The 26316-nt window shown below is 41.1% G+C and overlaps 3 protein-coding genes across 3 annotated transcripts; all 3 read right to left on the bottom strand.

The window, feature by feature from the left end:
* Positions 1 to 146: 146 nt before the first annotated feature.
* On the bottom strand, positions 147 to 3665 carry FOMMEDRAFT_95074 (uncharacterized protein; the record flags this gene model as incomplete). The annotated part of the gene is given in 9 exon segments (XM_007270652.1): positions 147 to 318; positions 337 to 571; positions 702 to 745; positions 811 to 1133; positions 1204 to 1530; positions 1612 to 1803; positions 1866 to 2342; positions 2842 to 3433; positions 3538 to 3665. Coding segments are annotated over 9 exon segments (2490 nt in total), but the record flags the coding sequence as incomplete, so codon positions are not given.
* A 2660-nt stretch (positions 3666 to 6325) lies between these two features.
* On the bottom strand, positions 6326 to 7616 carry FOMMEDRAFT_161297 (uncharacterized protein; the record flags this gene model as incomplete). Its single annotated transcript, XM_007270832.1, has 4 exons — positions 6326 to 6622; positions 7151 to 7208; positions 7284 to 7370; positions 7447 to 7616. The coding sequence occupies 4 exons, from the start codon at positions 7614 to 7616 to the stop codon at positions 6326 to 6328; spliced, it is 612 nt and encodes a 203-aa protein (XP_007270894.1).
* Positions 7617 to 9046: 1430 nt separating this feature from the next.
* Positions 9047 to 10769, bottom strand: FOMMEDRAFT_170809 (aldolase; the record flags this gene model as incomplete). Its single annotated transcript, XM_007270833.1, has 5 exons — positions 9047 to 9626; positions 9694 to 9840; positions 9895 to 10132; positions 10188 to 10399; positions 10448 to 10769. 5 exons carry the CDS (start codon positions 10767 to 10769, stop codon positions 9373 to 9375), a joined length of 1173 nt encoding a protein of 390 aa, XP_007270895.1. The 3' UTR covers positions 9047 to 9372.
* Between the last annotated feature and the right edge of the window lie 15547 nt (positions 10770 to 26316).

Raw genomic sequence — 26316 nt, forward strand, 5'->3', positions numbered from 1 at the left:
AAAGCGAAGGCGAAGGTCCGTTGCAAAAATGCGAAATGTAAGATACGATACAACAAAGTCAGAGTCAGTTATAAGTCCGAATTGAGTCAAAGAACAGGTCCATTTCTGAAAAGAAAAGTAAAAAAAGGCACGGTGTATCCAAGCAATTAGAGTAGACCTGTCAAACTAGGTGGAAGCGGGAAGGTAGGGTCTATAGGAGGAGGGAGTGCAACGCCCGCCTCGCGACAAGCGTCTTCGAGTTGTCTTCGAATGCCAGCATACTGCATCCGTTGATCTGAAAATGCAACGAATGGTCTCATGTTCCTTGTTATCCTAATTCTAAACAACAACAGTTACTCACCGTCACAAGGCCAAAGCGCCGAAAGATAATTAATCGGCGCAAGGAAATGTTTCGCAAGCTCAAGAGCAACCGTAAGTGTCTTGTCCACTTGCCAAAGTTGGAGGCATCGCGAGACATGGCCCATGAACCAGAAACAAAAGAACGGTCGTCTTGCAAGCACGGTACCACGGACGCCTGTGAGTGCTTGGAGGCCTTGCATGCTTCGTTTGGCGATCGTCGCTTGATGTGTGACTTTCCGATTTTCAATCCGTGGACCAAGGATTAATGGAAAATACCAATAAAAGATAATAGGATTGAAATTGATTGAGTTAGCAACAATGTGCTTCTGTAGAAGTAGAAGTAAAGGAAATTAATGACGTACGCCACTCTTCGGCCTTTCTTCGATGAACAGCTCCGGACATTTCACTGCACCGAACGTACTCAATATCATAGCTCATCAAACGAATTATGAACGAGAGAAATAGACGTACGGGCTTGGATGAGGTACAAAGCGGCGGAACTCGGAGGAGACATACATGCGTGCGTTGAAGAGGTATTCGCGGCCGTGATATAGGAAGGCTCGTTCAGTGTTACATGTATGACCGTCAAGTGCGTTCTCGATTGCGTCTGCCTCAAGCCAAACGGACTGCGCGAAGACTGCGCGTTCGCGATCGCTCACGTTTCGAATGCGTAGGCATGCATGCCAAAGCAAAATGGCACGTGCGTACAAAGCCCACACTGTATCAAACCTCAAGGCACGGGACGATGGTGGCAAAAGATCAGCGAGGTTCTCGCCGGGGAAAATGTTATGGACCTGGGAACGGAACAAAACAGGAACGTCGCTTAAAATAGGAGAAATATAAATAAATTGAGAATAGACTTACATTTGAAGGGTGGAGCAGGAAAAGATCGAGAGTGGCCAATCCTAACGAAGTGCGATACGTCGTATAACCAGCGAATAAATGCAGTGTGTTCCAACAGAGTCTTCGGCATTCTTCGCGTCTGATTTCCGCATCTGTCCAAGACGGATTCCAAGCGGGCGAGTTGAGCCAAAAGGGGACGTGCTCTTTCGCCTCGGACCAATTATAACCCAAGCTCAGCTCGTTACAGATGCACGATGGCTGCTCGGAAGGAGATCGAGCGTTCGATAACGAGCGGTTAAGGGCGTCTACCACCGTACGTGGGCTCGGAGAAGAATGATATTGCAGGAGCTGAGATGAGTTTTCGGACTTGATCCGCAAACCTGCAACAGGCCGCCTGTTGTACAATGGCAGGGGCAAAATGTGAGACACATGACCGTTCGACGTAATGGAACTGCAGAACCCCGTCTCTGCGGAATCTGTAGGCACAGACACAGAGGGATCTTGGAAATCGATAAACGTAAGAGCTAGTGACCGTATGATGTTGTCCAATGTCGATATAGCTGAATGAAGGCGAGGGACGCTGCGCATGGGTTGTGAAGAGAGTTCGAACAACGCCAATAGCTAAAACGGACACAAAGTCAAGATTGAGCAAAGGTCAGAACCATTAGGGTAACTCTACGTACCCATGCTGCTTGAGCAAGACCAGGATCTATCCAGGAAGCATTGACACTCGCGTCAAGTGCTGCATGGGCTTTGTCCCTCAACCAATTTGTCCGCATCATCCCTTCTGACCCTAGTTCGACTGCACTACTCCGCAGATAGTTCGAGAACATAAGCACCGCAAGTATGAGTGCCGGCTGCATGGTCTCCCTTGCACGAAAGAAGGTCCCGAAGAAGAGCGGAACATTGACGAATGCGAACCAGAAAATAGAATCCTTGAACAGCGACTGCAGATCTCGGACAATAATTTGCGCAACTTGTTGACGAGCCAAGCCAGAGGCATACGTTCCCCGCGGGATAGTCACTGACAGCCCGTATGCAGATTGATATCGAGTAGCAATGGCAGGTGTACAATATGTTTCTGAACAGTATGTATCGAGCAAGGAGTCCCACCAAGTCTTACGCACAAAATCCAATGACGGAGTCTGCGTGATACTAAACTCAAGAGTTACTGGATTTTCTTCATCTTCAATTGTTGACATGTAAGCTGCGCTAGAGTCCTGACCCTGATAAACGGCCCATTGGTATGGATTATACGAGTCAGGTGACTCAACAATAATCAGCACAAATACATGGTGTGTGAGCAAGGAAAGCTGGCAAACGACATACAACATTCGTAAAGCTATCTCTTCTTGACGGTAGCGTACATTGGTCGGATGCTGCCATGTATTCGGCGCTTCTTCGCTGTTGGCTTGAGAGCGCGTCGATGTCCGTAAACAATACATAACCTGCTGGTTTCTGATTGACAACTACAGGCTGTGCGAGTTCAATTCCTTGAGAGCCGTAACCATCAAAGCCCATAGACTCAGGCGAGGCGGAACTTTCCAAAGTTGTAGCACTATCCAACCTTCCACGACTTTCGTCCGGCGCAACAAGACCGACTGGTGCAGTTGAGTACGGAGATACTGCCTCACCACCGCCGAAGGGGTTGTTGAACACCGAATAAGAAACTGGGGTGCAGGTGTCTGGGGAAAAAGAGTCGGAAAGCGATGCGGTGGAAGCATGAATATGAGATCCCGTGGAAATGCGAGGAAGAAGGACTCGCTGGTTAGATTCGGACCCGAGAGAGCTCTCAACATAACTATTTGGGGGAGCATTATACGCGAACGGTTGAATGTTCATATTGTTATAGTCGTATTGGGCTTCGCTCGCGCTTGAACCCGATGATCCTGGGGCCAGATGTTCGAAGGCGAGTCGATTAGCATGGGGGCTCGCGGACGACGGCGGAGAAGGAAGATGAGCCCACGTGGCATTTTGGTCATTCAATGGCGGAGCGCCCACGTCGCGTTCGGGATGGTCAGATGAGTACGGAGTTCCGCGCGTAGGCTGGGGGGATTCTTGCTTGTTGTCTGACTGAGCCCTTCGACGAGTGCGAGGAGCTGGGACTTTCCCATGCCGCTGACGCGCCCCAGGTTGACGGTCAGGACCTCTTCTCTTGGGAATAGAGTCAAACTCGCATATACCCGTCCCCCGTTGCTTGCAGTTGTGGCACATGGGTTTCGCGCCATCACAGCGGATTTTGCGACTTCGACTGCATCGCAACAAATGAGTTAGTAAGTTTCAGGCACCGATGAGGATGTGCAAATCGATGACAAAAATATATAAAAATAAAAATAAAAATAGATCAAAACTCACCATTGTTGGCATGCAACATAGACGCGCTCGCGAGGCTTGCCTTGAGTTGTCGGCGGCTGGTCTGGAGCTAGCTCGATGCGTACACGTTCCCTTCCCTTTGATGAACGTTGCTTTTTTAAACGGGCTGGTCCGATGTTACTACTCCCACCGTTTGACGGTAGCTCACCAGCAGAATGAGTAAAGTCGTGCTCGGGTGCAGATAGTTTGGCAGGAAGAGAAGTGGAGTCGAATTGAGTGAAATCAGCAGCGTCGCCTAGCGTCTCCAAGACTGGGAGTTGGGAGTAACAACCGGTTACCGTGTTTCTTGACTTGGAGATTGAATGACTTGCTAAACGGGAGGACGAGGCGGTGGAGCTCTCGGCAGCTGCCTCTGCAAGACTGGAGAGACCCTGGATGCTTGCAGATGAGAGATAGTCCGAAGTCGTTGAGGGGAGAGGATGACCGAGATTGCCGGACAGTGATCGAGAGTGTCGACTTAGAGGCACAAACGGCCTAGTATCTTCCCGTTTGGAGTCGAAGGAGAAGGCAGCAGCGCTTCCCCCTGGCGCAGTCGCGTACTCCAGATTGTGGTAATTCCTGGCTGAGCTTTCGAGGTCCTGAGCAGTATCAGTCTCCGGGGAGGCCTGACCAAATTGGTAATTATGTCGTGCGAGCGGCTCGTGCCCGTCTTGGCTGTAAGCTCTTCGGTGAGATGACTGCCAGTAGTTACGCGCCACGTTTAGGTCCTCTGGGTGTTCCTGTGCTGGGAGATGGGTGTAGACTGGTGGCAGAAGTGCAAGAGATGAGGGATGAAGAGAGAGATGTTCGGCGGGACATTGTGTCTCAAGGAGCGGAGAAATGGGAGAGCATGCGTGGGAACCCGATCTACGCTCGTCGAAACTTCCTAATCCGCCTGCCGACGTTGCCATCCTTTCCTTGCCGACAAAAGTTCGACAGTGAGGCGAAGAGTGTGTGCAATAGAAAAAAAAATTGAGAGCAGTGCGTGCTCAGACCAAAATGCAAGTTCGACTTGCGACGACTCTCCCAACCGTCGCCTGTAAGTCGGTTTTATGTCCCTTTGTTTGTTGTTCTTTTGCTGCAACGTCGCAAGTCCCCCGATCTGAATTACCACGACGGATTTATCTCTCAATTCAGTTTAGGGCGTTGGTCCAACGAGGCCTTCGCCGCCGTCGCTCCAAGCATCGCCTCTAACACGTTTTCGCATTTCGCGTCTCCGGCGCTGCGGACGAAGACCGTTTCGAATCCGTCGCATATTCCTGCGGAGTCTTCCTCAAATCTGTTCAAAATGATCTCTCTGATATCTATCCATCTACCCATCTACTTATCCCGGGCTTCATGCATGCGCACGCACACTCAAGAATGGAACGGAACACATCATCAAACCACATGGTCCCGCATATTGCTTTTGGGAAACTCAAAATGAGATCTTCTTCCTCCATCTCGAACCTGCATTGTTTCTACCCGGAATCGGTTATGTGTGAAGCATCAAGCAATCCGAGCAAGATGTTCCCCCATGCGCCCATGGAACGCGTTCACTTTCCCTCGAACCTCTCGCGTAACGCGCCACTCCTGAAAACAGTCGGTATCCTCCGAGAGTCCGCTAGAGACCCTCAAAAAGTCCAGGCTCACTGCGGAACAAATATACGAGAAGCTAGACCTATTATCCTGTATATCATTTTTGGAAGTCCACACTGAACGTAATTTCTTGACTTAAGGGTACCTCCGGGAACACCCTTTCTTCTCACCTATGCATATCGACGGAAGTGTATTGTGAACAAATAGTTAGGCTCGTATTACTAGTTGTTCTTAGGGCCAATACATTGTATAAGCGACTGTTTGTGTGTGAATCTGTTTTAGAACAATGTGATTCTGGAAATCATATGCATTTGAAACCCATATATTTAATTTCTGTCCCGTTTCCAATTCAATACAATCTCCCCCCAGCCAGACAACGCTCATTCTGATCATCGACACGGCACGAAGGCGTGTATGACAAGTATAGAGACAATCAATAAGCCGAGCACGCCGAGGATCTTTTGAGTTTCCCTTTCTTGCCATACACATTACCATTCATTGTAGCCCTCCCTTGTTGCCAGTCGCATTGCCTCCCCCGTCTTCAGCTTCTACTTGAATGAATGAAGTTGGATGAAGAGGATACAAGGGTAAGCTTTGACAAGGTAAGCTTTGAGAGCATATGATCCACTTTTGTCTTAGCCTTATAGACAAACTTTGCTTTGTAAATGGCAAATGCAATGCAAACATTACACTCTCCGCAAAGTCGCATCTTTACAAGGAATGTGGTAAGCCCTGGCGCGATCTTGCGCACCGTTATCAGTCATCCAACGGAGTGAGAGCGGACTAATTTAACCCTAGGTATGCATCATGCACTGCACTAATGCAACTTCCCCAGCTTCTCCAGCTTGAAGCGGAAGTCGCATCCAACCTAGCTGCCACCTCCTAATTCTTCGGCAATTCATCACTAATCTGAGCTGTTCTTCGCGAGCAGTGGAGCGCGGAATCTACTCACCTGGCAATTGGCGCTGAAGGTAGCATTGCAACTGCTTACATCGGACTGATCTCCTTGTCCTCGAATGAGAAACTGTTGACTTCCACGAATTTGGTTGAATGAGCACTAGTTGCGACAGCATGACAGCATGACAAGCTTCTCCCGTGATCTTCTGGTCGCCGTAGCGATATCCCTGCCGTGCCTCAGCAGAGTCAGCGCACAAACTCTTCGAGGGACAGGAACGGTATAGACTACGAACCTCGGAATCACTTGTTAGACTGGTTAGTCTCCTGGCTGTTGGCCCTGTTCGAGAAGCGTTAATCCTGTTGGTCCATGAAGGTCTATGTGCACTTTCCATAATTCCAGCAATTCGCCTTCGTCCGAAGTTACGCACTCCTCATCTGAAGGCTCTCCACTCAATCGCATAAAGCATTCTTGCCGAAGAGCTGCGGTTGCGTGATACACGAGGCTCGAGCGAGGCGACACAATGCCAGCGCGGCAGGGGCTTTGAGCACCAAAACGTATCACACGATTACAAGAATAGAGAATATTCGAAACACTCGGGTTTAGGCGATGCACCTACGAAAAGGAGCAATAGCTCCGAGAAAAGAGGAGCGTACGAATATTGTACCACGCGTTTTCGGTGAGGCAAATCAATTCCAGGGCGTTAGTGGCTGTGTCGAATATGCAGATCACACTAGTTTAATTTGTTGGATCTACTCTCAAACAGAATCCACAAATACGCGTTGCTCGGCGAGAACAGTTGTGTTTGAGCGCCATGACTCGAAACCGAGCAATTAGGACACTAACGATAACTGTAAGAACCTGGGTCCCGAATGATATGCACCGATAATTCGGTGCACCTTCAGCGTCTCAGTTGGAGAAGGTACATGCAAATTGGACTGTGCCAAAAAAAATCCAGTGCCTGCCATGTTGACGCGTGTCATTGCGACATGATTGCAATGATAGTAATGAGAGAAGCACACAGAAATCAACAGCCAAGTATACATGGAAGCCTGAAAGATTGTAGGGGGTCATCATCCGACAATGGATAAAAAATTGACTCTGTTCGAAGTCTCACCTTCTCCCGTGGTGTACTGCGCATACCTTCTCCCGTCGTACCACACTGTGCTTTACCCTCATGACGATGCGCGCTCTGCAGAAGCTGTGAGCAAGCCGTAAGCCATTCACATCGGGAATAGTGGGGACGACCTATATATTATTCTCGAATGTGGCTTACTCACTACCAGCTGCTTCTGATATGTAGTTGGCGACAAGTTGTAACGTTATCTTGCATGGGGCGTGCCGAATACACGTTGCAGTACCGCTGTGCAATCACCTCAGACTAAATCAGACAGAAGTGTTATGGAAGGTAATTAATCGGCTAAGGAATTCAGGCTCACAGGTTAGAAAATAAACACCATCCAAGTAACATCATTATGCTGTATCGCCGTTCCCCTGGGCTCGATGTCAACGCAAGGACGACACGTGCATGTAGCACGCAGGTCGCCGACTGAATATAGAGCTCCGCGGCGCGTTTTACGATACTCTTTGCATTTTGCTCGCGTCTCATGATGATGAATGCCCTTCTATCAAAGTGTGTAATGAGTATAGAATATCAGTATTCGCCGAGCCACTGTCTACTGCTAGCTTCGTCTGCTACATGTCCATCAACGTCAATATCTGCCAGCTGCAACTGGTTATTATCTCTAATAATTCTTTAAGTTAACGAAGTCAACAAGATAAAAAAAGGACTCAAGAAATTCATGGTGGTATAATCACTGGAATCAATGTGATCAGATTCGTCCCCTAGATCTAGCATTGATATAAACGTGACCCTAAACTGATTAACACAAACTGTGACACATAAGCCAGAAGGCTCGAGCTTATACACTTCTTGGATTGCAGTGTGCGAGAATTGCGGCGGTGGATGAAGAAAATTCTTCCGTCGTTCCCCGAACGATCTTTTTTCCTTGTAGTAATGAACGGCTAAGATATTGTAGACCAGAGTCTTTCGGGGTGCATCTCAACCTGGTCCGCTGTTGAGGCTCCCTGACACAGACTTCAAGTTAGAAATGACTCTGTGAGCATTGATTTAGTGAGGTTGCCAACAGATTCCAGATAGAGGCGTAGACGAATACTGTGGTAAGACCACGACCTCCGTGGGGGCCGACACACGACCATCGCGACAGCGAGCATATTAAGAATAAGGGTACCTTCAATTTGGGCGGATTTTAAGCGCGGAAAGCAGAGAATATTGTTAGAACAACAGGCCAAGGTGGGCTAGTCACTTGAGCGTTCGTACACAAGCTACCTTCTGGAAGTTCTTGTGTAACATGAATTTCAAATTGCACTGCGTACTGAGGGACAAGTGCGAGAGAATGCATGTGTACAGAAGAAGCACGTCTATGACCCTGTTCTTATCGTAAGGACATCAATCCCGAATCGTCGGAGTGCGAGATCTGGGTGTCCGAAGCCGCGCGGAACTGTTGGAGAAGATTACGGCGCGAGTTGAGACATTAGGATAGATGAGAGCACCACCCATGCTGCACGAGACAGGCCCAAGCCCGAGAGAGAACGGAACGTCCAAGTGCAAACAGATTAAGGGATGCAGTCTAGCTCATTGAAGGGGTACGGCGACATTAGAATGAGCAATACAATTGTGAAAATCGTAGAAATGGAAGTCAGTATGGGGATAACTTGGAGATTCCAATTGCTATTCCTGGACCGCTGTCGGCAGACTGTATGCTATAAGTGTAGGAGCTTTTAGGGAGCACATGGAATAAAACTCATAGAAGCCGCAAACGCGTCTGTGCCTTGCAAGCAAACTGCTAGACGGAGGTTACATAGAGAGGTCAGTCCTCTTTCACAAAAAGATTAAGATACATTAGAACACACTACTTAACTTCAGAACCACAGAATTGCTGTTGGGAGGGTGACAATGAGATGCGGTGGCATACGACAACTGCAGGTGTGATCCGACAAGGATTTACGAAGATCTCCATTGAATTTACGCCTCTACCGATATTCTACGTGCTTGTACAAGGATGATTGAGAGTAGAAACAGTCTTAGACTCAGAGTACTCGGTGGCAGGTCATGATTGCAGAATAGCGAGAAATTGAAGAGACTTGACAGTAGTCGTGAGAATAAAAAGCCAAATTTGTCAGAATCATCACTTACATAACACAATGTTTGTCATCTGATAAGTATATTCCTCAGTTGTGCTATGCGTAAAGACTTGCAAAACAATGTCGGTACAGCCCTAGAAGCAGCACTTCTTCTTTAACTCCAGTGATATGGGATCTATAGTTGCATTCACTCCTTCGTATCAATTATCTCTACCACCTCTAGCTGCCTTCCAGCATTCCTTTGCACGAACACGGAAGGCTTGACGAGCACCATCTTCATCATTGCGGACCCAGCGCTGCATTGCGTCACTCTGAAGTCCGCGACCGAAAGAGAATGACAACGGTGGGAGACGTGCATAGGGAGAAGGCTCCACCCCAGCTTTCGCTTTCGCCTTGTCGACGAGCACATTGACTTTCTGGAGGTATAAAGCCGCTGTTTCATCCGGAAGACCGCCTACATTTCGAAGGGATAATAAAATTTAGCTCCTGCCAAACTCTCGAAAGAGGAGAAGATGGCGTACCAGAGAGAAATACGACACCTGCGACACCAACAGGTACTGCACGTGCAAGAACTGCAGCTGTTGCTTCTGCAATTTCCTCAGGTGTTGTGTTAGCTCTTGAAGGATGTTTCAGACCAGGTTGGGGGAATGACGGCTTGATTAGCGTCCCTGGACATGAACAATGAATACTCTCGCAAATTATGACATAGCTACAGAGCTAGCCTTCAATGAGGACCCCATATGCAGCACATCTAGCATAAATCATTGCGATTATCTTTGCATGCACTTCGACGCTACGTGCTAAGCTCGCATCTTCCGCAAAATCTACGTCGGGTTCAATAATGGGGACAAGACTGGCCTGCTGACTGATCGAAGCAAATCGTGCGAGTGATTCAGCCTGGGCCTCGAGTGCGGCATGCGATGGGAGAGTTGATGCATCGCAGAGAATAGGTGCACGCCACTACCGAACGCATGTCAACGTGCGTCAATACATATCATTATCTCACTGCACTCACTTTGGAGAACCTGGCCCCATGAGCATGTGCGTTACGCAATCGCGGGAGAAGATTGTCCAATCCTTGCGTTGCCGGCTCGGATGGTGAGATAGGAAGAGGATGGGAGTCGGTGTCAGCACGAACACCAGGTATGATACCTCGAGCCGATAGGACAGATGCTAGTTTGAAATCGAGAAGAGTCTCGTCGTATAAAATCACTCCTGATATATACTCTGTAGGAGTGATTCAGTAGGGTGAAAATATGGTAAAAATGGACTTACCTGTCGGTAGAGTCTCATAGAGACAAGCCCTCCATCGACGTCTACGTTCCTTCTTCTCTTCTTCAGACCATGTCTTCCCTGCACCGTCATCTCCGTGAGCAGCTACCAGTCGAGCCTCAATTCCATCGGGTGTTTCATCGGTTGCATATATCCCAACGCCTCGTGGGTGCACCAATGCTTGCGCCGTTGCAATCAGTTCGCGAGCTGTTCCTAGAGAATGGTGTGGATATAGGAACGATCGCTGCGTGTCCTGCGAATCAGCGCCATTAGATGCTGCAAACCCGTATCCGGGTGTTGCTGTCGTATTCAAAACGGTAGACATGATGCGCACTGATAGCTAGGAAGGTAGGAACGGAATGACACAGATTTGTGCACGATGAATGATCAGGTGATACGGAACTTCTCCCATGGCAAATATTTGATCCATGCTCCAAAATGTCTTGTGTTAGTTAGAAAATTCTGTAGCTGCAGAGTACCAGACCAAGAAAGCTGCAAGAAACGAAGACAGAGTAAGCATTGACGTTAATTTCGGTGCTAAAAAACGAATATACACATAAGTAGTTAAATAATTCAATTGTTTCCCTTGCATCTACTGCTTTTGCACAAGAAATTTCCCCGCTATCGTTCAGACATGCATTTTGGAGCCAATTACCAAGAAAGCTCTTATTACTCTCCTCTCGCCGAAGGCTGCAATGACATGTTGTGCGGGAGTCACAGTGAATGAGGATTGCATTCACGAGCTCTTTGCTTGCATGGACAGTGTATTAAGTCAATTACCACAAAACTTCCCAGGACAAGAAAGATTGCATGAGTGGTAAAAGGGGGCTGCTGATGACGAAATAGCAATTTGGTCGATGTTGTGGTAGCAGACGACTTTAGTTTTTTGTATCCGCAGTTGAAATTCCTTACCACAGTAACCGCAGTTACACAAACCTTCGATCGAGTACAATGCTCGGTTGCACTGGTCGCGCAACCGCAGGTTGGTGGTTGATGGCCGGGAATTTCCGGTGCAGCTGTCAACCACCAGTGCCAACCTTGTCACTTTGGTCACAAGTAGTATAGTGTATAGACTCATTACTTTCCCTTCATCTTTCATCATTTATCCTTTCAAATTAGTGCTCTGTGTGTAGTGTATATGCTTACACACATATAATTACAGGTGTAAACTGGGTCAGCAGGACCCATATACAATACACTACTTCTGTATACAGTGTATATGGCATATACACTGTGCCAAATATAACAAGATACTTTACATTAAAATAGCTCATAAAAGTACACTATCATCTTTCAAAACAAATGCTTGATATTACTGAGCTAAGAAAATGTATTGTAGTACTGTTTACACACAGAAATAAGACAGTTGAGTGTTGTGAGTTAATATCACATGACAGCTCTAAACCTTCATGTGATGTACTGTAGTAACCATACTAACCATAGTACTCATACTAGTACTTTTTAAGTTAAACAAGGTTGTTATATAGTATTAAAATGATTTGGTATATAAATAAGTAAAGTAAATAAGGTTTAGAAACTCAAACTTAGTATTTAATTAGAGAATATGCTTAGTAATACTGTATACTTGTATACAGTGTATACAGAAATTTTTTACTTATGGTATATGTATATGTGTGTAAATATATGCCTGTATTTTCAGCTAAAATTTTCTCTTACAATACAGTGTGTAAGTGTATACACTATAAGTGTATCTGTAAATTACACTATAGTGTAGAGCACTATTTCAAATTAGTATATAATTATGTGTCCTAACATAAGTACTATACAGTGTAGATATAATTGAGACACAAATAAATAAATAGAAACATAAGTTAGGACTTTAGGTGTATATATACACATATAATTAAGCATATATGACAGATATATTATATTATTATAGTTGGTTTAAACATTCAAAGCTTGGATTATTAAATTTCCAGTAGAATACAAGTGGGAATACAATACAAGAGAGAAGTAGTAACAAGGAAATGTAGAGGACATAGTATAACAGATGTACAGTCAAAATTGTCTTATTACATATTATTATAATACATGTATTGTATAATGTATAACTTCTGGTCAGAACAAAAGTCAAGTTCTCAGCCAAAATGTATTGTTATGATACATAATTTGTATAATGTATTAGGTTTTACTCTCTCCCAACATTATACAATAAGACAATTTCAACTGTAGTAAGGGACAAGCAGTGTTACACAACTACAAAACCAGATGTGTAGCTGAGCATGTCTGATGGTTGATGGTTTGCAACTGCTGGTTGTATAACTAGTGGTTGTGAATTTGGCAGGCACTAGTTGTGTAACCAGTACAACCAAGTAGGGCCTAAGTTTTGTTCTTTTAATTTCCTTATTACACTTTTTGTAGTTACATGTTAATTAATATATACTATTAATTCTATTAGTATGAATAGGATCCCTTTCAATCTGGTTAATATTCTCTAATAATCTACAGTCTTATAAAATACTAGAAATATTAGAACAATACTATATATTATAGGTTTTAAATTAATTTATACTAAGTAATAATTCTGCCAATTTCCAGCTTATTAACTGTACACCTGCTAGCAAGTCCTGTTACTATAGTATAATACTGTTATTAAAACAGAAAGTAATGTTTTGTAGAGTCTTAATAGTAACTCTATATAAAGACAAATAAGTAAACAGTTAGTAACAGACAAAGTAATTTACTTTTCTCTAGAAAATGTTAGTGACAGTATAGAGGGGACCCAAAGGCTCAGCAAGGGGACTCAGGCTATAACTATTCTACACAACAGAAATACAGAACATAAGTACTAGAACATAGTTGGAACTTGTAAAACAGGCAGAGAGAGAGAGTAAGACAAGAGTAGAGTATATAGAGTGAGTCTAAGAGTACAGGACTACCTAGAGTAGACAAGATCAAGACTACAGGACTAGTCTGATCTTGTATGCCTATATATACTAAACTATACAAGAGTACTCAGGGAGTATGAGCTACTAAGAATGATAAGCCACAAAGAATAAAAGAAAGGAATGTCAAAGATAAAGGTACAAAGAATGAAGGGATAGACAAAGGGTAAGAGACTATAGAATGAACAGAGAATGAAGGGGTGGTCAAAGGAATAGAATAATAAAGTAAGGAAGGGTAGTAGTAAGAGTCAGCACACATATAGTCTATAGACAGTGCTCCTAAGGTACAGAAGTCCTGAGTTCTGGTACAGAAGAGTGTAGAACCCTTAGAACTGAAGGTAAGAGAGTAGAGAACCATAACATTACCCTCCCTCTAAAACCAATTGTCCTGATTAGTGAACATAGGGCTTGGTTAGTGGCTCAGACATAGGTCAGAACAGTAGGGCTTAGAAATCTGTAAGGCTGAGTTTGTGTAGAGTACTAGGATGAAGCTGATAGAAATCTTAGATTGTCTTAAGAGTATAGGCAAGGTTCTTAGCAGGTTTCTAAGTACATTCCTCAACTGAGTATTCCTTCTAGTAGATAAGGAACTTGAGCTTTCTACACACTAGCTTAGTATCTACTATGTACTCTACTTTGTATTCTGGTTTGGAACTGTCCCCTAGTACAAATGTCTCCTATGATTGAGGAAGAACAGGGACTGTCCTGTTGTAGAGTGTTACTAGTTATTGTACACAAATTCTGTTAGAGCTAACCATTCAGACCAATCTGATTACTAATGATTAATGAACATCTAGAGGTAGAGCTTGATCTTCTGATTGACTTACTCAGTTTGACTGTTAGTCTGTAAGTGATAGACAGTAGAAGGGTTCCCTTGAATTCTGAGAAGTGTATACAAGTCTCACATGAATTTCAACTTGAATTATAGTCTGTAATTATGAATGGGCTTCTGAGGGAGTCTGTACAACTGGAAGACATGATTCTAATAAATGTATGTTATACCTTTAGAAGTGAGTTCTGTTTAGGTTGGAACTGTGTAGACTTGCTTAGAGAATTAGTTGACAATTATACAGATAGTATTATAGCTCTAAGACTCAGGTAGCTTACTAATCAGGTCCACCAAGACTTCTTCCTAAGAGTGATCCAGAATCTAATACAAATATAAGAGAGTCTGAACCCTTGTCTGGTAGGCCTTAGTTTGTTAGTATGTATTACAACCAGTCACATACTTTAGGATTTCCCTCTACATTCCTGACTACTAGTAGTTCTGAGTAATAAGTTCCTGTGTTTTGTGTCAGCCTGAATGTCTTATAGTCAGATTATTGTAATGAGCTCAAACAATGTCCTCCTACAGTTTCTGATCCTTTAGAACATACAGTCAGCCTTTCTAGTAAACCTGTCCATCCTTATCCTCCTCCTAATCTCTAGCCTACTTCTCTAACTACTTTACTACAACCTAGTCCTGTGTGTGTTTCAGAGCTTACTGTATGTAGGTGATAAAGTTAACATCCTTGGATTTGAGTCAGATCTCTCAAATTGTCTTGGATGTGAAACAGGAATTGTCTAGAAGAACAAGATTTTCATTATTATTCTCCCTCCTTTTATAACCTACTTGTCTTAAGAGTAAATCAGCTTTTATCATTTGTGTTCCAGGTTTGTAGGTTAGTACAAAGTCATAGTTCTACAGTTCTAACATCTAGTAGGCTTAGTAGTGGTTGAGCTTCTAAGGTGCCTGGAAGTACTAGAGATTAAGGTGATTACTCTAAATCTTAAACTTCTGTATAGTACTAAGGAGATATTAATACTACTCCTCTAGGGAACAGACAATTACAAGGAGTTCCTTATTATAGATAGAGTAGTTCTGTTCTGTTACAGAGAGGGATTCTGATTGGAACACTATCAGACACTACTTTCTGTCAATGAACTGGGACAGTACTACTCTATTTGTAAAGTTAGAAGAGTTAGCTTTGACTTAGAACTTGTCTGTAACTGTTAAAATGTAAGGAAACTCACTGTTCCTCACAAGAGAATTCTAATTGCCCTTAGTTCACTCAACTACTGACTGGGATAACCTAGTACTCGAGTGAGGGGTCAGGGGAAAAGAATCCCCTTTACCCAGTAGTTGATACTGTCTTTTATAGGGGTATACATGTGTAGATACATGAGGAGAAAGTGTAACTAACTATAATGAGAATATATATGCTTGTGGGTCCTACTGTGTAATGATCTGACACAATCAGCAATGTAGTGATAATAAAATACAAACCAGTAAATCAAATCCTTACACTTGCCCTCTAGCATTTAGTCCTAAATGCTAAAAATTAGTAAAAAGGCAGAAAACTTACTTAAAAGTAATAGTTAGTAGCAAGTAAATAATAAAATACCTTGCCCATGCATATGGGAAACATTCTCATAATGTATTACTACCTCTCTGAACTGATCCAAAGTTGATCCAGTGTGTATTGAGACAGTGGTGACATTCTGGATAGTGAGTAGTATAGTTCTGAACCATGTGAAACTAGATAAAACATTAATAGAATTAAACATATCAATATTACTGTATAGTCAATTAGTAGAAAAGTTGCCTCTTCATTGTTGCTATTAATACAACACTTTTCAAAGAGAATCAGTAGAGTTCCTGGGGAGATATAGTGTTTTGGCTCTTGAGTATTCTGAGACACACAGTGTAGATCAATATGTACAGAAATGGAAATTCTGGCAGCATAGTAATTGCAAATATTCTCTTCTCCTACATCTTTGAGAAGCACAGAGGTAAATCCCTGATCAACAAAGCTATAGCCTTCTTCCTCAATAGAATGTATTAGTGTTGTAGCTTCTAGCTGACCTTGTGTGTATTCTTGTTCCTGTAGGATAGTAATACAATAATAGATAGTAGAGATGTATTCCAAAATTCCTCTACTATGTCCTTAATTTTTCTAATAGACTAGTTCCTGCAAATGTAATGCCTTACACTCATATTGATAGAATATGTCTGAATGTGTACTCCTTTACATGTAATAACCAACTGTGATGCAAAACTGGATATCCTGTTGAGCCTGATGTCTAAATACTAATTGTAGAGTGTAATGTAGAGTGTAATATCTGTCCTTGAATGAAAATATTGTCTTGAATTCAATGAGATCATAAGGTATGAGCCTAATATCACTAGATATGTGAGTATATGTGTGGTATCTCTGTGTGTAATGAATGTCCTACTGTATTCTCATACTGTTTCCTTGTGTCTCGACTCGTTTGTGTCTTTGTAAGTCAACTGATTCGATTCCTGAATCATCTGAGTATACTTTCAATGTCTCATAGTGTGATGTTCTATCACAAAATGTCTAAGTAGTGTTCTCTACTTTCCTGAATACTGTAACTGTCTGTATACTGTGTTGTTCCATGTATGTCTCAATGAAAAGTCCTGTCTGTATGTACAGTAGCACTGTCTGAAGTCCTGAGTGTATGCTACCAATTTCTTGTTCATTTGGCAAATTCATGTGTGGATCAATACACTCTAATGCTGACTTCCTGTCTTTCTGTGTCCTTGTCCTTGTACTGATGTATTCTTTCCTTGTGTACCTATCATGTGTCCTGTTTCCTGTAGTACTGATACTGTCTGGTACTGTAAAGTCTTTCACAAAATTGTTCTGTAACAATCCATGTAAGAGAAATGTATGTTCAAACATGATTGTATGCTCAAAGAGTGTGTATACAATGTAATGCATGTGCCTCTTGCCCTCTTGTCAAAATATGACTTCATTTTCAGTGTAAAACGTCTGGTACTGTCCTAGAACATATCTGTAGTGACTGGAGAGGTCTTTTGCATGATTTCGTACTTCAAACTGATTGTAACTACTCATTCCTAGAGTAGATTGAACTGTATTATTGTTTAATAGATGTCCTTGAGCTTCCTGGTGCTCTATTTCCTTCTGTATCATTAAAGTATCATGCCTGAATGCTCAAATAGTCTGTTTGATCATTCCTAATTTACTATTGCTCTAATATTTGCTGGCTGTATGTGTATTGCCTTTGCTTTCCCTTAAAGCAGTGTGATAATCCATTTGAGCAGATTGAGTAGATTGAGCAGATTGTCTAGGTTCTGAACCTGTTCTCTAGCTTGAAGTTGCCCTCTAAACTTCTGTACTTTGTTCCATACAATGTGTGATTGTTCCTGATCTCAGTAGTGTCTTACTATCATTATGTTACATAGATTGTAGTGGTTTTACATCCTGTAGATTGTAATTGTCATCCTATAGCTCAAACATCTTGATTCTTACTATGTATCCTAAGTATATGTGTGCTAGTGCATCTATTTGAGTACCTACAATGTTCATAATATGTCTGATAGAGTGTCCTGAGTCTATTCTAATGAATCCTAACTGTCTGAAGATGTATTTCACAATGTAATACCTTATGTTCTGCTGTAGATACAATGTATATCATAGATCCTTGTACTTTGAGCTGGTCTCAATGTTTCTGAACAATTCTTCATCATGAACTGAATAGTTTCATAGCATAACATCCAATTGTGCCTTATAGAACATTGTTCTATGTGAATTCCTTTGATCATACTCTGTACTAATTGTTTCTTCAATCCTGAAGCTGGAAATGTCTGTTCCAATATTGTAGAATTGATATGCCTGAATGTCTGAACATTCTACTAGTCCTGAAATTGTCTGAAGCAGTTCTTTACTTTCAAATACCTTCCTGTACTGAATAGAATCAACTGTGTATGTGTATGTCTGTGTCTTTCTATTGCTGTCAATGTATCTTCATGTCTGATACTTATTCTGAAGCAGTATCATTGTATTCCTGATGTATATACACTTTTCCTTGCTCAATGTGCTAATGTCTGTCTTCTGATGTATGATATAGTCTTCTAACTTAATAGAATACCTGTGTGAATTGTTTGGATTGAAATATTTCTTAGTATCCAAGAGTAGTCATATTTTATAGTCTAGTAATGCTTGATAGATTGTCCTGCTTGCACAGTTTACTATTTGCATCACCTTGTAAACTATAATACTATCTGGCTGGTTATATTCTGATTGTCTAACATTCTCAGGTCCTTTCCTAATGTCCTGGTATGCATTCCTGTTGTCTGTAAACAGTCTGTATTTCTTAAGAGTATTGTTTTGATTTGTGGCTCTAAGAATTGGTAGTAGTGTCTCTGAAGTGTTCATGTATGTGTTACCTTACACCTGTAGTGTCTTAGAATCCTTGAAACAATAGTTGTATGTGTGTTTCCTAGTCCTTTCCATGTGCCATACATATCTGTAGTCTTGTAGAATCCTTTCTACACTGTATGCCTGTGCTTTCAAGTATAAAATGTCATTGTATGTACTATACAATTGTCTGTCTCAATGTTTAGACTTCCTACAATGTTTATTCTTATACTGGATGCCTGTAGTATGATGCCTAAGTGCTATAGTCTTATAGGGTCTTGAATATACTGAATTCACCCTTTCAAATGTGTTGTTTGCATGCCTGAACTTGTGTTCTGTTGTGGAACTCTCTTGTTCTGTTACTAAATCCTCAGTATTGCCTTCACAAAGTATCCAAATCAATAAAGCATGTATATCACTGCTAGATATGTAAGAATCTGTGTCATAGTCTGTAATCAACTCTAATTCTATGTAGTTCTTACTGTCCAAGTTGTCTACTAACTTATCTAAAGTAGTGTAACTGATACTGACATTACTAGATGATGAACAATCATCCTGTGTGTTGTTCAATCTGATTGTATTGTGAGTAGAACAATTCCTGGCTAAGTGATCATCTTGTTTGCAAATGAAACATAGTCCTTTCACTCTCATTTTGTCCAATTTCAATTAGGAATAATGTTTGAAACCTGTAGTGTATGTTCTCTGATGGTTTCCTGTCTTGCTTTCATACTAGTCATTGTTCCTCAATGGATAATACAATTGCCTGGCCTTTCCTTTGGCATTTATACTGCTTGTATGTGTAGTATCCTGACTAGAGTCACTGTGGTCTGAATCATTACTTTCACTATCCTGTAGAGTGAATTGATTGTTTCCTGAATTATCAGAACTGTCTGTATACAAATAATCACTCTGAGAATCATTACTGTGTCCTTACAGATGGAATTGATGTCTAGAATCTATATGCCATTTGATTCCTATGGATTCATTTGCTTTCTTAATGCTTTCAAGCCTATCCTTGAAGATTGAATAATCTACAGTGTTTGGATTTAAGCAATCTAATCATAATTGCCTCTGGTACTTGGAATTCAATCCATACTATGTCTGTCTAGTCAAATCTTGCTAAGAAATGTTTCCTAGATTTGTAGCTTTCATCTCTAGATTGTACAAATAATCCTGAATATTCCTATTACCTTGTTTCAAAGTATTGAACTCTTTCCACAGTATTTCAGCAAAGTTGGAAGGGAAACAAAAGTCCATAAGTCCTCTAAAGAATTGAGCAAGTGTCCATTGATACTCATAGTTTGCAATCTTTTGCAAATAGAAATTCATTACTTTTCCCTTGATAAAACCTAGCATTATCCTTACTTGGCTCTTAGGGAAATGATGAAGTCCTGATTGTTTCATGTACTGATTGACTTCAATAACAAACTTTGTATACTTCTGCAAGTCTGGTTCACCTGAGTATACTGTAGGAGCTATTGGTTCTGTACTGTGCATCTGTATCTTTAATTTGAGGAGTTCTTTGTTCTGTTTCTTCCTTAAGTGTTTCTTACACTTCTTAGTAGCTTTAGTATTACTCAAATCAATGTCTGACAGTTCGAATAAAGCATTACTTTGATTGTAGTCATTGGATGAAGAGGAATCCGAATTATTACTGTCTGGGTCTGATCCTGGGTCGAAATTTCCCTTTCTCTGTATCCTAGAGCTCTGTATTGCTCTATATACATAGCTATTCTTTGCTAGGCTCTCTGAAGGTCTTACTGATGCAAATCTGCCTTTCTGAACATTATTCAGTACTTCACTATGCTTGTGTCCATTGTTCATTCTTGAACTACTACTTGAGCTATTCTTATACTTGCTGTGCTCAATATGTAGCTTTGAACTGTGTAATTTACTGTACTCTGAATCAATATTGTTCTCACTAATACTACTAGTGTATGCCTTGCCTGGGACTGCTTTCAATCACAAAGTATTGCTATAGGATTGTTTGTTCCTTTTATTTTTGCAAGGGATACTCTGATATCCTGAAAAACTTGGTATTTCCATTTGAGACTGTATATATCTAGGTATTTCACTTTCTCTCTTATTCCTAGACCTGGCTAGGGTGTTGTATCCATTGTAGTAGTCCTGTACATTGCTCCTGTGTAATGCATAGTTGATATCTGCTATGTATGAGGTTAAACACTTGATTTTGTAGGTGTATGCTTGGTTTTCACCCTCTGGATCAAGTACTAATCCTTGTAGTTCTAATATGTGTTCACTTTTACTATCCTCAAAGTACTGTTCTGTTGATACAATGTCTGTTTTGCTTGGATAGTCTGAATTGATTTCACAATTGTATTGAATGCCTAACAGTTCCAGTTTTTGTTCTGTTCCTTGTGCTTTGTGTTTTCCTTTTGCTTTGTACTTTCCTTTTGCTTTCTACAAATGCAATTGTTTGTCTAGACTCTTGAGTGTTTCTTCTACACTCTTAGATCAATAGTTCTGATCTTTACTGTCTGTAGGTACTGTAGCATGTCTGGCTTTTGTTCTGTAGCCTGTCTGAAGCATTTCACACTTTTCTGTTACTATACTATCAAGTCCACTCTTGTTTGATGAAGGAGTTGCTTTCTCCTCTTCCTGATACATTCTATTGAACTTGTACATTCTCTTATTCAAATTGTTGATGTCTATTGAACTGTGGAATGGGCTGACATGTTCTATGTCTATCTCAATCGCTCTAGCTCTTGTAATGTGTCTGAAGGTCTTACTTGCCTTCTAGAAATCTTGTTCCTTATTGGATCTCTGTAATTCTAATACCTAGCTCTCCTAGCCTTATCTGTTACTCTTGTTCTTTGAGTCCTGGCTGCTTTCTTTACTGCCTAAAAGGGTCTTAAGTGTCTTACTACCCTCTACATTACTGTTGTCAATGTGTTTCTGTTCTGAAGTAAGTGTGCTCACTAGATACTTATCCATACTCTCACTGATACTGACTATATGTACTCTGTAACTCTTGTACTGGCTTGCAAATTCCTTGATGCTTACTGTTAGCTCTCTATATTGACTTGGTGAATCCTCAAACCAAATTGCCTGTCCTCTATTGAGTGAATCCTCAAACTCAGTAGCCTGAAATTGATAGAGCAAATCCTCAAGCTCAATTGCCTGTACTTAGTGAGTTGAATCCTCAAACTCAACCTTCTGTACTCAATTGGACAAATCCTCGAATTCAATTGCTTGAGTGTTTCTGCTCTCTGTACTACTATTTGCTATTTCTTTGAGCCTAGTAGTGTCAATACTTGCTAGTGTCTACTCTACAGTGTGTGTTTGTCTAACTATATGTGCTGGTACAGTTACATGCCTTAGTTCTATGTTATTAGTATGTACTAGTTTATTAGGGTGCTTCCAGCCTTGTGTAGACAAGGACTTATCACCTAGTATAGGTTCATTAGGTTGCCTCCAGCCTACAAGGGACAAGGACTTACTTCCTAGCATGTTAGTATTAATATCTGGACTTGGGTACCCTCTAGGAATTGTCAGTCAAGGCTCAGCAGCCACATTGTAATCAATATTCAATGGATAATCTTGTTGTCCATTGCTTGTAAACTCAATACACACCTGTTTGTTCCTTTTCACTATCATGGATGCCTGGTCCTTGACCCATCCAATCAATGCAAACCTCCAGTGTATCTAGTACTAGTCCATATCAATATGTGCTAATGTGTTCCAGAAGCATTCCACAGTATTCTAAAGCATTGTGAACCTACTAGGGGCCAATCTAGTAAGTAGTCTCTGTTTCTACTCGAAAATTGTAACTTTACTCACTAAAAATTCCTGAGGGGTACTAGACAACAAGGGAGACCTAGGGTTGATCAGACCCTTTGGTTCCTCAGTGTCCAGTAAGAGGTTTCAGTGCTAGGTGGGTACAGTCAAAAATATGTAAGGAAACTCACTATTCCTCATAAGAGAATTCTAATCACTCTTAGTTCACTCAACTACTGACTAGGATAACCTAGTACTTGAGTGAGGGGTCAGGGGAAAAGAATCCCCTTTACCCAACAGTCAATACTGTCTTTTATAAGGGTATACATGTGTAGATACATGAGGAGAAAGTGTAACTAACTATAATGAGAATATATGCACTTGTGGGTCCTACTGTGTAATGATCTGATGCAATCAGCAATGTAGTGATAATAAAATACAAACCAGTAAATCAAATCCTTACATAAAACTACTAATACAGGCTTGCTAGTAATGGCCTGCTTGAGGGACTCAAACACAGACTGTTACTGATCATCCTATTACTAAGGAACATCTTTGCTAGTAAGATTGTAAAGGAGCCAGGCAATAGTACTGAAGCCTTGAATGAAGTATTAGTAGTAGTTTACAAACCTAAGGAATACTTAGACCTGTTTCAGGTTCTAAGGTTGTAGCCAGTTCTGAACTGTAGTTACCTTTGCTGGATCTATATAGACCTCTCCTCTACTAATTACAAAGCCTAGATAATTTACTGACTCTTATACAAAAGAGTACTTTACTTCTTAGAGGAACAGTTTATTATCTTAGAGCTGTTGTAGAACTGCTCAGATCAGTTAGTAATAGTGCTCAACTGTCTGAGTAAAGATCAGAATGTTGTTCAGATACATACTAACATACTCTAAGTCAATCAGATCTGTAAGGATGTGATTCATGAATGACTAGAATGTTGTAAGCAAGTTAGTTAGTCTAAAGAACATTATAGTCAGTTTGTACAATCTGTAATTAGTTCAGAATACAGTCTTCTACTCATCTCTGTCTCAGATCCAAATATTATTGTACCCTTATCAAATGTCCAACTTAGTAAAAACTCTAGATGTATATATCTTATTAATGAGCTCCTGAATCAGAGGGAGTAGGTACTTGTTTTTGACAGTACCCTTATTAAGACAATAATAATCCTAGACTAGGTAGAGCTTCCTATCTTTCTTTTTGACAAAGAAGAAAGGGGAGACTATAGAGGACTTTGAGGGTTGGATCTAGCTATTCTAAAGATTTTCCTGAAAGAACTTGTCAAGCACCTCCTACTTGTCTCTGTTGAGTAGGTAGACCTTACAATCCTTAGGTTAGAAACCCTTAGTCAATTCAATTGTATAGTCCTAGAGACAGTGTTTAGGAAGCTGATTGAATTCCTCTTTACTAAAGACTTTAGAGAACTCTTAGACAAAATCTGACAGGCTGGGTCTATGTGTATTCTAGAGTAGAGTTGTTCTGAGAGGGTTCTAGACTGGTTCTGTCTTAGACATCCTTCAGATTGACTCTGTTCTGCCTTGACTAGAATATGTATCCACATATCTATCCTAGTCAAAGAAGAACAACTAGTTACCTTTATCAGAACTGTTAGTAACATTAGAAGTATCTGTATCTACTTAGAACAGTAGTACAAGGTAGTCACAAGACTCAGGACACTGATTGAACACAAGTGTCTACTTTAACTAGTTAATAGTAGGGTTGTAAGTCTTGAGCCATTTGAATCTAATAAAGACATCTGTCTTTCCAAGGTTAGTAACTCTGAACTTAATACTTTCCTTATAATCCTGAATAGTTATCTATAGTTGGACAAACTTGGTGATCCAACTATTCTAGTTCAGAGTTCTGTCTGTATTGTATACTAGGATTGGAAGTAGAATGTGTTAAGTAGGGAGGTAGTATTCCTGTACAAAGGCCTTATTAATGTACAAACTAGTGTATTTACTGTCTACCAGAGCTATTGTTCAGATCTGGGGGGATCCTGAGAAGGGAGCTAAGAGGACAGGGACCTAGAGCTAGTGTCTAGAACATTCTCTAATAAACTACTACTTGTTCTAAAGGGAACATACAGCTTGTACAGTCTTATTGTCTGAGAGGGTGAGTATATGTATTAACATTTCCTTATTAACCTCTCTCTTTCAACAAGGACAGACTCATGTCCTCAGCTACAAACTCAGCTGAGACTATCCCTACTTAATACTATGGACAAACTACTGAGTAGTAAACAGGGCTAGGTAGTATTCTGAATGTTCTAAGATTCTAGAATGTAGAAGTAGTAGGTTAGATTGTACAGATTTAGACTTGGATAAAGTGTAAAGAGAAGAATCAAAAGAATCAGAAGAAATAGGAGAACTATCTACTTTTGTTTTCAACTTTTTCTTTCTAATAAATAATTTTGTTAATTTATTTTTCTACTTTTTCTACTTTTTCTACTTTTCTTACTTTATTTACTTCTAATCCTACAGTGTCTATTGAATCAAAAGTAGCTATTAAAAAATCTGAGTCATAGCCCTTTAGTACTACATTCACTGTTGAGTCTCTACAAAATCCTAGAGTACATAGTTAGGGTTTAGGAGTTCTAAGGTAACTTCTGGATTTGTAGAAAAGGCTTCTTACTACAAATCCTGCTTGTTACTCATCATTACTCTAATGACCTGACAGATATACTGTTACTTCTATAGACAGTCCTTAATTTAGTGTCCTGACTTTCTGTAAGTAAAGTATACTCCTTACTTTCAGGCTTCTCTAATGTTTATTAGAACAGATTGATTGTAAATTATAGGCAGATTGATTCAAGAGCTTAGAACTGTTAGAGCCAGACACATGTGTAAGCATTCTGTACAGACTTGACACATTCAAACTGTGGTTTAGTTGAAGGAGATAGTGTGTGTCTTCCACTTAGTGTAAGTGACCAGTTCTAGTGTTATTCTAAGAATCTTATTAACCAGTTCTGGGTGAAAAGCTTTTTCAAGCATTCTAATAAGAACATTATCAAACCTGAGTACAAATCCTACCTTCCAGGCTAGGATATTGAACTCCTGAAAGAAGGTATCAGTAGAATGTTTACCCTGTTACAGAGACACAAGCTTGTTCTACACATTGTACTTCTTATTCAGATTAATGAAGGAAGTACAGAGCTGCCTCATAAATTCTGAGTACAACTTGTTGTTCTAAAGTCAGATCAGGCTTCTGATCCAATAGCCTTTGATCCAGTTCTAGGCCCAGGTGGCCACATTGCCTTCCTTTATGAAGGAGAGGACAAATAGGACACAATTAAGATCTGAGAATAAATTGGTTGAAGTAGTAACTATGTATAGTTTGACTTAGTACTAGAAGTTCTCAAAGTACTACCTATTAAAGTCTAAAGGGTAGACTACATACACTTTCTTTCTAGAACAGGTTATAGTTTCTAGAACAATCAGAATAGGTTCTAAAGGGGCTGAGGGCATGTGGTTAGTAAAGGCCTCTTAGATAGAGGTCTACACATATTAAGCTAGTTCTGCTTGTAACTACTGATCTGGTAGGACAGTAGGGGTGGCAGTCAGTGTAGGAGAGTCTATGTTTACACTACAAAGGAATTGGCACTAAACTAAAAGGGGTAATGAATAGAAGAAGGGTGGCAAAAGTTTAAAAGGGTTTAAAAAGTTTAAAATTTAAAAATGTAAAAGGGTTAGGACAAAGAAAAGAGATTGACACAACAGCAAGTACTAATACTCAAAACATAGGAGAGTTGTAGGGTGGTAATAGGTAGTCTTGATCTAATGTTAGTAACAGTGTAGAGGGGACCCAAAGGCTCAGCAAGGGGACCCAGGCTACAACTATCCTACATAACAGAAATACAGAACACAAGCACTAGAACATAGTTAGAACTTGTAGAACAGGTAGAGAGAGAGAGTGAGACAAGAGTAGAGTATATAGAGTGAGCCTAAGAGTACAGGACTACCTGGAGTAGACAAGATCAAGACTACAGGACTAGTCTGATCTTGTACACCTATATATACTAAACTATACAAGAGTACTCAGGGAGCATGAGCCACTA

Source organism: Fomitiporia mediterranea (genome assembly GCF_000271605.1).
Source record: "Fomitiporia mediterranea MF3/22 unplaced genomic scaffold FOMMEscaffold_14, whole genome shotgun sequence".
NCBI lineage: Eukaryota > Fungi > Basidiomycota > Agaricomycetes > Hymenochaetales > Hymenochaetaceae > Fomitiporia > Fomitiporia mediterranea.